This window comes from Protopterus annectens, chromosome 7.part0, assembly GCF_019279795.1.
Source record: "Protopterus annectens isolate FY-2018-M chromosome 7.part0, PAN1.0, whole genome shotgun sequence".
NCBI lineage: Eukaryota > Metazoa > Chordata > Ceratodontiformes > Protopteridae > Protopterus > Protopterus annectens.
In genome coordinates, this window is record NC_056739.1 from 1800409002 (window position 1) to 1800421487 (window position 12486).

At 37.8% G+C, this 12486-nt stretch overlaps 1 protein-coding gene across 1 annotated transcript in view; it reads right to left on the bottom strand.

The window, feature by feature from the left end:
- LOC122807244 (embryonic protein UVS.2-like) overlaps positions 1 to 12486 on the bottom strand; it is a 365021-nt gene that overhangs the window by 277522 nt on the left and 75013 nt on the right. Inside the window, exon 6 of the mRNA XM_044078329.1 lies at positions 5493 to 5718. Within this exon, the coding sequence (XP_043934264.1) occupies positions 5493 to 5718 (226 nt within the window). The remainder of the gene's footprint in view (positions 1 to 5492; positions 5719 to 12486) is intronic.

Consider the following 12486-nt stretch of genomic DNA (forward strand, 5'->3'; position numbering starts at 1 on the left):
TATTTCTAGTAGGTATGGCAGCCTCTGTGCAGTCATTCACTTGTTTGTGTAGTAACTCTGTGAATAATTCTACATAGGTAACTGTGGCCTTGGGGTTGGGGGGGCCTTGAATTTTAACAAACTGAGACTTAATAGGCTGTAATTTGCCTTTGAATAGTTCTTAACTGTTACTGGTTTTGTTGGATTTGTCTGGGGTGATTTTTTAATTAAAATGAGACAGCTGTGTGATCTGACATCACTAGTGAGGATGTGACATGGGGGGGGGGGGTTGTGCAACATTCTCCTGTTTTGGTGAGTACCAGGTCCACTATGTTTGATCCTCTGGTTGGAGTGTGCACTATCTATTTCAAGGTGCTTGTATTAATAAAGTCCATGAAACATTTTACCTGTAAATTTGAGGCAATGTAACTTTCCCAGTCTATAGAGGAGTAGTTAATGTCACCCATGAGTAGGGTATTTGGTTGCATGGCGAGCACATTTAGTAAGCTTAGGTAAGAGTCATGACACTTTAGGGGATAGATGGTAACCTGTAGGGACCTTAACATGGAGCCCATCCATGTGCAAGTCACGATAGGTATCATCCTGTTTCACCAACCCGGAGGTACATTTCTTACTATCATAGATAAAAACACCTCCACCTTTGGCCCCATTCTGTGCTATTGTTGGTTGAAATGTATGGAAGCACTGTAGCCTTGCACTTCTGGAGTACTGTCTATAGTTTTAAACCAAGTCTTGGCCACGACACAGAAATCTACATTCTCCAGAGTGAGGAGAGCTTGAATGGCATATAGTTTTTTGTTTAGATTCCAAGAATTGAGCAGTAACACTTTGAGTGCTTGTGGACTTTTTCATTATGTTGATAGTCTTCCCTTTTGGGATTGCTTAAAAAAGCTTCTAAAGAGGGTGGATAAAGCTTTAGCCAATGTCTGAAAGCCAAGGGTGGGACAGATGCAGCCCATCCTTGGGAAAGTGACCATGTTTTCCCATACCGACAGATATTGGATCCCTGTGGGGTGACACCAGAAACTAATCCAGTTATTAAAATAAATCATTTTATGTTCATACTGTCACATAATCCTTGGTAAATTTAGAATGCTGCTCACTGCAAGGCTTATACCTATCTGCGACACATATTCCAAGAGATCAAGTGTGTCTCTCTTCATATACTCCAGTGAGGTATGCCTCCGGTCATTTATACCTAAATGGACTATGATAGAATCATATTGGTACCTGAGGTGCAGTAACTTGGGTGTGTGTGTGATACTGCAGATTGTGGCTCCAGATGGCAACTAACCGTTATCTTCTCCTTGTCCAACCTAGTGAGTGGGGCATCTGTGTGCTGCACAGAGGAGTCCCTAATGCCAAGAGTATTAGGAAAAGTGTATGCTTGTCTTATGGGCTTTACACTGGGGGACCGTTGGGTGTAGGCTTATGTGAGGTGTTTGGTGGTGTTATTAGGATGCCCAAAACTACCAAGCTGGCTACAGATACATTTGGAAATTGCATATCCATGTAGTCTGCTCCTGTATTATGGTTAGCTGTTTAGAATTAAGGATTGGGTTTTAACGGGTTTCCTTGGGTAATTTCTGGGGTTAAAGACAGGATGTTATATAATGCTAGGAAATGGTAGTGCTGTTTGATGTACAGGCTTATTTCTGCACAATACCATACTGCTTAACAAGTTTTGGATCTAACCTAACTTTCTAAGTAAATTTTACTTTCTAGGCACTGCTAACCACTGTGGCACAGTGAGCAAATTCGTGCAGAGAAAAAAAGCTTGACATACTTTGACCTTCCTGCAATGCTTCCCAACTCAGAGAGACTGGGTAAATACCTTCTGCCACAAGATGTTTGATCCTGAAATTTTCAAATGTAAAAGCACAAAAGCAATCAGCTCTGAAATGGAGAGTAAACAGCAAAGAACTACTGAATAACTAAGTCCCTGGTTAATTTTCCCTTCTGCAGCGATATTTGGAGGAGCATAGACAAGAAAAGTCAACAGAGAAATGACTATTTTTACCACAAAATTAAATAAATGCTTTAGAATGCTCAGACCGTAATTGTCACTGTATAAAGTACAAGTGCATTTAGTTAACAAAATGTTCTTATCTTAGCTTGGATGGCTCTGGATGCAGTTGAAACACTGGAAAAGTGTTGCAGAGTTCTTTGTAGGTGAACAAAGAGTCTTGCAACGTGACTGATTAATAGTAGAGAAAAAAGGCTATAAGCTGACTCCTATAGCCTCTAGCCAATAAATTTGCGCTTCCTCCAGCACTTTCCAATTCAGATCAGGTAAGCACCTTCTGTCACAAGTTATCTGAACCTGGAATATGTTAATAAAAAGCAGAGCAAAAGGAGCTGTCAAATGCAGACTAAGCAGTGATTCCCAACTCAGAGAGACTGAACACCTTCTGTCATAAGCTGTCCGATCCTGCAATTTCTTAATGTAAAAGCACAGCAAAAGCAGCTATCAAGTGCAGATTAAACATCAAACAACTAGGTCCCTGACTAATGCACCCTTTTATAAAGAGATTTGGGGGTATGCAGACTAGAAAAGCCAGCAAACAGAGAAATTACTATTTTTGCCACAAAATTAAATAAATGCTTTAAAAATGCTCAAAAAGAGTGGTGATCACTGTATAAAGCAAATACAAATGCAGTTAATCAAAGCCCAGATAAACACCTTCTGCCACATGATATCTGACCCCGTAGTCTGTTAATGTAAAAGCACAGCAAAAGTCTCTGGAAAATTTTTGTTGGAGCGGGTTTGTAGAAGGGAGGAAGAGTTAATTATTTTAAGTTTTTGCCTAAGGATAAAAGTGGGGCTGTGGTCACTCAGAGAGTTTGGTAGGGTGCCACATTGATGGGCAGTATTTGGTTGATTTGTGAGGATCCAATCAAGTGTAGAGTCTCTTTTTGTGGCCTTATCAATGCGTGTAGGTGTATCTACAAGTTGAGTGAAGTTATGTAGGTTAATGTGGTGGGTGGGGTGAAAGAATGGATGGAGTTCCAGTCAATGTTTACATCACCTAACACGATAGTTTCTTGAGGGAAGAAGTATGAGGCCCAGTGAAGTATGAATTCTAGGGTGGTTAGATTGTCACCTGAGGGTATATAGATACCCAGTAGGTTTAGGTGCTTATGATCGTTAAGGGAGAGCTTTGCAAATAGAGTCTCTGCATTGTTGAAGTTGGGGGAATCTTTTTTTCAGAAGTTGGAGTTATAGGTTGGTTCTGTGAAGTAGAGCTAAGCCTCCAACTCTTTTATGTGGGTCTATGTTAAATGTTCGAACATTCAAAATGTCGAGCATTACATGGTCGAGACCAAATGTTCGACATTTGGATGTTCAAATGTGAAAAAGAAAAAACACAGAAAAAAACACTTAACAGTGTAGGCAAGAGGGCAAGCCCCCCTGCACCCCCCCACACCCCCTACTTAAATATACCAACTCCAAGACCGCACTTCAGTGCAGAAAAGGGAAATTCTCCCTATCTAAACCGTATGGTGCAGTTGACAGTCTATCTTCGAGCATTCAAAATTTTGAACGTTTGGTCTCGACCATGTAAAGTTCACAATTTTGAGCATTCGAAGATTTGACAGGTACCCTTTTATGTAGCCGGTCTGCTCTGATAATGTTATACCCAGGTGGGGTGATGGAATTATCTTTAATATGTGATTTAAGCCATGTTTGAATGATGAGAATAATATCAGGGTTATATAAGGAGATGGCAGCATGAAGGTCTTCTATTTTATTTATGATACTGCGGGTATTGATATGTAGAATCAGTAAGTCGGGTTTGTGCTTAGCTGGACAGCGATGGGTGCATGGCTTATTAGCAGAGTTTGCTGGCTCGGGGTTGGAGTGAATATCTCCTCCTAGTAGTAGCTGGGTAGTTATACAGGTGATAGTTGTTAGGCATTGGATGATTAGGTAGTGAAATTGTAGACCTGGTTGCTTTTTGGATGGATAGAAGTGGTACATGGGAGGGGCATGGTATATGAGGTGGTTGGGTGTATATGGTGGGGTATATGCTTGCATGAGTGGGGGGTGATAGTAATGTGGGTTAGGGTGGGGGATTTAGGGTGGATACAGTGAGTGATTGTGAAGAGAAAATATGTTCTGACGGTGGCTATGGAGAAGCAGGTGAATAGGGAGGTTAATCCCAGGAGGGTATAGTGGAGATGAGACTGGGGGTAATGAGACAGTGTGAGTGAGGTTGTGCAGATAGAGAAGGTATTTATATTTGGAGAGGGTGAGAGTTGTTTGAGTAGGAGATATGGGTGTGGATATTGAAATGGTAGGTGGGCTGGAGTGATGGGAAGTTGAAGAGTGTGTGTAGATGGTGCTGATGGATGAAGGGAGGGTCTTAGTAAAGGAGGTTTCCTATAAATTCAGAGTATGTAGGGGTGGGTGGGAATTGGGAGCAGGGTAGGGTAAAGTGAGCCCTTAGGGCAAATGGAGTGGGATGAGCCAATCAAGGTATGTGCAATTCAAAACTAAACTATCAGTTGCTCAGAAATCATATCTATAATGTTAGTCTTTCTTTTGACACCAATGCTTTTTTTTATTTTTTAAAGGAGTGAAAGTCCTTTTTAATTTTACCAGTTGGATGCCCTAAGAAATACCTTGTCTGTGGGGCTGAGAGTGAGTGAGTCAACTATTGTTGAGTCAGAGACAGACTGGGAGGGTAGTGGGGATATATCACATAGAAGAAGAAGAATAAAAAATAAACAGGTAAATGTTTCTTTAGAGACTGGAAGGGCTGGAATTACACTTTAGTATGGAGTGTTTTACAGACTTTGTGTAGAAACCAGAATGTGTGTACCTGGGGGTAGGCTGACTCAAATGTCTAAGACTGAAAGTGATTGTGTCAGCTAATGTTGACAGACTGGGAGGGTAGTGGGGATATATCACATACCAAAAAAAGATGGATAAATGTTTCTTTAGAGACTGGAAGGGCTAGAATTACAGTTTAGAGTGGAGTGTTTTTACAGACTTGAAGGGTAAATCAGAATGTTTCTTCGGGGGGACTGAAATCCCTGCTACTGGCTCATGTATTTATGTTCACTACATTAAGGATTACAGTAAAAAACACAACCTACTAATGCCGTTTGTATTATAATGAGACATACACTTAGGTTCTTCAAGGTTCTTCAGAACAGTTGGATGTCCCACTGGCTTTACTTAAGTTAGTGGTATTTGCCACGAGATAAGTGCAGCAAATTCTATAAGACACAGCCGGCTTGATGACTTAGGTTCTGCATGGTTCTTCAATACAGTTGGATGTTTCACTGGCTTTACTTATGTTAGTGGTATTTGCCACCAGATAGGTGTTGCGAATTCTATAAGATACAGCTGGCTGGGGGAGATAAACTTGCCATGAGACCAGCAGGTGAGGATTCCTAGTTTTAGCAAACAATTAACAAAAAGGCATTTCTGTTTACTTTAAGCAGTCAACTGATCTGAGCAAAATAATGATAAAATTAATTACCTTCACTGTATCGTGCTTTAAATCCAGGTGCTGAAACTGTCTCATCTGTGACAAATTCCACAAGCATATAATTGCCTGATGAAATCAGTGAGGGAGGCATAGCTGTACCACAGAACCTGTCCAGCAGCACATTGGAAGACCTGCTGTTACCATCATAGACTTTGATGTAGTCATTTTCACAGTTTACTGAGGTCTGTAGGTTGAAGTTGTCAAACTGCAGCAAGGCCTAAGCACAGAATTAGGCACATTTAGTATATGATCACATATAATTTATTGAGACAGCTTTTAAATTCACCTGCAGTTATTTTATTTTCAGACTGTTCTATGAGCATCATAGTCTTACTCATGTCATGCTGTACCAATCATCAATGTCTCTTTTTACCAGGTAAGACTATAGGTAAATCAGTCAATGTAATTAAGAATTCACATTTATATGGTACATAAATAAACCTCACCTTTTATTTAGTTTAGTCAGCAGTCAGAACAGGTGATTTCTCATGTAACAATGCAAATGCTGCTTAACAGGGTAGATTGTTGGACATTTTGTCTTATTCTGCATCTTTTCCCTCTTATCTCTCTCTCTTTTTTAATCCCTTTATAATACTGGATCATAGGAGGTTACTAGGCTATTGACCCAGAGGTCATTTCAAGCCTACCCTTTCATCCCAGTGTAATACCTAAATACTCTAGTCAGTACCCTGGATTCCATTTAGTAATGACTGCCCATGTCCAGTAGGGTTGTAGGTGCTGTTCCTGATAACAATTTACGGTGCCCCATCCACTAGTCCAGGTTCCTTTTGAACAGTGTCATAGAGGTGCTCTGCTTCACATGAACTGGCTATTTCAAAGGCCAGGCAGTTGCTGGGAGAAAAATCTGTTTTTCCAGTACATCCTGTTCAAGTTTGCAGGCCATATTTAGGCTCCTGGAACAGGTAGCTGTAATCCCATCTGATTTACGAATGTGCAGCAAATTCATTAGGTTTGGGTCTGAGATTGCTCTGTTAGCCAGGCATAAGTCTCTCCTAAGAAAGTCTGTATGATATTGAGTATAGTGACAGGGAATTTAGTTGGTCTGTGTAAGGCACGTGCTGGAGTCCCATGATCATCTTAGTTAAAAATTTCTTGAGATCTCTCCAGCTGCTGCAGGTGCTTTGTACGGTATATGCCAAAAGGGGAGTTATACTCAATAATGGGCCTGATTAGTGATGAGTATAGAGGGGTTATAACTTCCTTTGCTCTAGAGGCGATGCCTTTGCTTATCAAGTGTGCTACAAAGTGTTCCTTACTACAGTAGACACATGGTCGTCAAAGTTAAGGTCGCAGTCTTGCTTGTGATTCCCTGATCCCTTCCCATATTCTTACATCGTAGACAGTGGAACAAGTGCACATGCATTAATAGAAAAGAAAATAAACCATTACAAATATTTTTAATTTTTATGCTTTATACATGTGTTTTCATTTATAACGAATTACCGTTCAGTCCATTACATAAATTGCTGCCTTCCTTTAAATCTCACTTCTCCTCCTAAACATTATTCTGCATGTATTGTTCCCATAAATTCTAGTTTCTGTGTAGTTTTCTCCCTCCATTTTTTAAAAATCTGATTCTCCATTTCTTTATATTCTTTACAATATTCAGTACTTCAGTTACAATAGATTTTGAATTCTATTTTCTAGTAATTTATTTTTTGGCTGCTAGTAGCTTTGAACTTAATAAGGCTTACCATAGCTGGGAGGTTCCGATTCTGTACCCCAGCTCAAAAGAATTGTTTCCTTAGTTACAACAATTTGCTCTCTCAACATTTCTGGCAAAGTAATCTGTAAGGAATTTTTAAAATCTGCCAACTCATTAAATAACCAAAACTCACGTTCAGTCTAAAGCGAACCCATTTCAAGTGTAGGTATGTAGTTTACTGCTATAGACTTCGTTTATATCCTGTAAAAACTGTCTCAGAATATTCCACATTATCTGTGAATAAAGCTTCTCTTCATTACCATACCACATGTATCTTTGAATCGGTCCCTTATTTTCTTAACCAATGGCTGTAAATGTAAAGCAAACAACAAAGGGGAAAGAGGAATTCCTGCCTGTTTCCTCTGTACAAATATAGCTTCTTGGAGAGGAAACCTCAAACCTATGTACTTAATTCTTGCCTCTGTACCAGTTAGCCATATTAATCTGTATCTGGGAAGACAAATGCTGCATTGCCTTACTAGAAATTTCCAGCTGATTGTGTCACTGAGCTGTTTGCCTGTTCTTCATAAAACCACATTGATCCATATCTTAGTATAGATAGAAACATTTTATAGTCGTGGTTTAAAATTGAAATGGGTCTCTATGAAACTGGATCATATGTGTCTTCATTTTCTTTGGGAAATATAGCCACTGCATCTTTTTTCCAAGATGCTGGTACTCCCTCCCCCTTCAGTATTTCATTAAACAAATCATTCTTTCCTCCTGACTTTCAAACTTCCACAGGAATACTGTCTGTTCTTGCAGACTTCCTGTTGATTAATTGTACATCACCAGTTTTATATCACGTTCTATGTTCGCTATTAATTTTTGTGCCTCATCTGCCTCTAACCTTGTCATAATTAAGTAGTTATAAATATTTCAGTTTGTGCCTTTTCTTGGTTTCCACATTCCGTTGCTTTATACAAATTTTCATAAAATGTTCAAAGTATCTCTAGTTATTTTCTTATTATAGGCTCCCTAAATTTGTTACACTCCTTTCTATATTTTTTTGCCTAAATCATTGTGATAAATGTTTTTGTGCTCTGCAGTTCTTTGTTTTATCTGTTGCTTAAAATCAATCTATATTTATGCATATTACCAAAGTACATTATTTTTCCTTTTAGCATTTTGGAGCTGTACTACTTCTTTTGTAAGTTTCCCCTTGTCCTACCTTTGCCACTCCCTTTAAATTATTACTTTTTTCCATATTGCTTTCTCACTTTTTCCCATCATATTTTTAAACTCCATTTATCCTACTCACTAGCTATCCCTTTTGAAAAAAGTCTATCTTCCCTGTTAACTTAAAAATGATTTCCACCGCCCAGTCTTTAAATTCCTCCCTCTCTCTCTTTTAACCTGATAATTCAGGAAAGCAGTGGCGTTTCATTTTTTACTTCATTACCTTTGTGCTAGTTTATATTGGAGTATTATCTGAATTTTTATAGGATGTTTTTCAAAGATTTCAATCATACACACGAGTTCTTTTTAAAAATAATTTCTGTCCAGTCTGACCCAGTTGTTGTATCTTGGAGAAAATCTGTTACCTGAGTTCCTGCTTCTGAATTCACATCTTCCATAACAATCATTGTCGTATATTTCTTAAGAAATCTGCTTTCTTTTGTTATATTTTCCCTTCCTTGTGCCCCTGATGCATCCTTACTATTGCAAATCAAACTCCAATCCCCACCCATAAATAGTACATCCAAAAGTCTCTTAAGCACCATGTTAGCAGTTTTAGGTGGAATGTTAAATGCTCACCAGTGTACTTCTCCCCTGCCAGTAATCCCTAACTACCTCAAATCTGTCACATCTCAAAAATATGGTATGCCATTCCATTCCCTATAAGACAAGACTCTTCACACATTTCCTTTAAAAAACTCATAAAAATGCATCTCATGAATAATTGGACTTGTTCTTGCTCCACCCCTTGCTAAAATACTGTTTATCATTACTTAGTCCTCTGTTATCTACGCCAGCTTTTCTTTTCTTTCAACCCAAGCTGATATTCTTTCTTTTCTTTCAACCCAAGCTGATATTCTCTGCTTTCCTTCTCTTATTATTATATCTTCTATGTGCTGGCTATTTTACACCCTTGCTTCTACCTGTCTTATTTTTCTCCCATTATTACATCATCTCCTGTGGTTATTTCGTATCCGTGATCCTACCTATCTTATTTTGCTTGTGGTGTATAATCTTTTTTTAGTTCACTATGTAAAGTACACTAATGGTTGCTGTTAAATTTTACTGAATTTATGCTGCTCGTGTATTGATAATTGTTGAAATTTCTTATTTCTTGTTGTACAGCTGATTGAAAATTATATTGTAAAAATGTTATTATTTTGTGTAAATTCATGTGGAACTTTTCTTGCCGGACCTCCACTCTTAAGGGGCTCTGCCCAGTCAGATCATTCCAGTAGACAAATATAAATAAATAAATAAATATTATTGCCTTTTGTTCTTCGTCTGTCACTAGCGGTCAGTATTATTACTTCCTTTTTCCCTTTGTCCTTAATATTCTGCTGAATGTCCACGCTGAAATCATTTCTTTGTCAAATTGTGTACTAATTTCTAACCAAGTAAGTTTCTTGCTACATTATTTGCAATACTCTTTGCTTTTTATCGATAGTTTGAAGGCCGTTTAAATTCCATGATGGACAGAGCAGCCATTATAATAAAAAGCTATTACTCCTACCTGTTATACATGACAGTCCATTTGAATGTTTATTTCCAATGCTTAACTTGCCTGTACCCATTAATGTTTGGAAGGCTGATTCCTAATGCAGTTGTTTCATCTCATCTCCATTTGAACCTGTTATATTTTTCAATGCTTTTTGCTTCAGTAAAAATACATGAAGAGCAATAAAAAATAAATAAATTTCCAGAACCCTCCTTCCCCTTTTAAATTTGGGAAAAAAATCACTAAATTATGTACTTTTCAACATATTTAGTTTACTCCCACAATTAGCAAAATTGACAGCTGCACCTGCAGGAATTACCTAACCTAAAATTAAAGTGACTAATGCCAGAACCCACAATACAGCCTGTTATCCCACTTGCTGTCTGCTCTTGTCTTATCTCTGTTCTCATTCTAAATGCTGAAAATAGTTGTCTAGACTTCAGTAAACATTTAATTTTAGCCTTAAGAAAAAGTGCAGTGGCTAACCCTAAATAAATAAACTAAATTTGCACTGTTATTTTAAATACATTGAAGTACTAAGACTGCTGGGATGGGAAATACTTATAGTATATAACTTATTAACTTCCTACAGTTTTATATTTATTTTTCAGTGAACTGCTTGCTAGTGCACCTTTAAATGTTAATTACTATCTGCCTTGTGCAGTTCACTCAACAGACAGTATTCATACCCCTCATCATTAATTGTTTGCACCTGCAGATGTCTCATTTCCAAGTTGGTAATGAAAAATAAAACTTTTGACTATGCAGATACATGAAAAAATATTTGTAAATTTCACCTTGCATACATTGTTCAGTCCTGTCTTGATTAATTACTTGCAACTGCAGGTTTCTTGTCTCCCAGTGAAAACTTTTGCTAATGGAAAAATAACTAATGGCTTTGCAAATTACAAAAAGGAACTTCCATTTCCCATGCCTTTCAACACTGTGACTTAATTTTCAAGCCTATTTGCTTTAAAGAAACTTGACTATAGCTCAAACTAAGAACAGTAACATAGGTATCCACCTCTGTAAAAACTGGAGAAATTGTCTTACTTCAGCATATAAGGTGATCAATACACTTTTATACTTGTAGATCAAAAACACCAAAAATCAGGAGAAAACCAGGTATTTTAGCATAAAATGATTTAATTCGCTATTCGTCAAAGGCGACTTCATCAGAAATACAATTCAGTACTACAGAAACACACTTAAAATACTGTCAACAAGTGAACAATTAATTGTATAACAAGCTGTTCAACTCATAAAACAATTATTCAATTGATGTGACCCATCAATTAACTTAGTCCCATAGACTACTGTTTGCAGTAAAAAAATACATCTAAGTAAAAACTTTATTTTTAATATTAACTTTTCTGTTTTTTAAAAACATTTTATATGGACTGTGTCATTCAGCCCAGGATGTATGCAAGAAGCCAATCTCAGTTGCCATACTGCTTCTTTCTGTTCTTCTTTGTTCCTATAATCACCTCCCCTAATGGCCTTGTTCACTGACTGAAGAACTGAGAAGGTGAACCTTTTCCAGTTAATGCACGTAATGGAATGTTTGTACAAGGCATTGTTGACATTTTTTGTTCTTATAGCATACAAATGTTCAAGACCACGTTTGCTCAAACTTCTAGTGGACATTCCCACATAGAATGCCAGACATCCACTACACATAGCCAAATAGACAATACCTTCGCTACCACAATCTAGTCTACCTGAAACAGTGATGTTGAAATCAAGGTGTTGCAAAAAAATATAAGAACCAGTGTGGATGTACCTACATACTTTACATCCCATACACTTATGCATACCTCTATTGTTTACTCCTAAACAACGGGAAGCATGTCCCCTCTCCAGCATATCCTTGATGTTACAATTTTTCTTGTACACAAAACAAGGCACCTCACCCAATACATTTGCCATGTCACCATTACCTAAAATGACTTTCCAGTTTTCATTAATAATTTTACGAAGCTAGTTGTTGTCCAAACAAAACCTAGGTTTGCTTGGACCTACACCATTCATATATGTTCGTTTTGTAAAACGTTTTACCAAAATGGGAGAAAAATCATTCTCCCTTCTAGAGATAATCTCACTGGCAGCTTTGTCCAGTAAATCTCTAGGATAGCCCATATCCAAAAATAACCTTTTAATAAACTGAACCTCCTCAAAAAAGGTGGTGTCATCCACGGTCATCAGTGAAGCCCGGATGAACTGGCCACGAGGAATGTACTTTTTAGTAAAGGTGGGGTGGTTACTTTTATAATATACATAGCTGTTACAAAAAGTATTTTTTCGATGAATACTACTGTAAACCTCATTCGTAGTTGCTTCACACCCAATAACCACATCCAGGAATTAACCTTCACAACCAAAACCACTTACGGTGAATGTTAAAAATTCAGTAGTAGCACTTAAAGCATCTACGAAACCATCTACATTAAAACCTTCCTTTTTAACAATAAAAAACAGGTCATCTACAAACCTTTTATAAAAGACGACCTTGTCGTATAAATCCACACTAGGTTAAAATTTCCAACTCCCACCACCCAAGAACCAAATTTGCATAAGTGGGA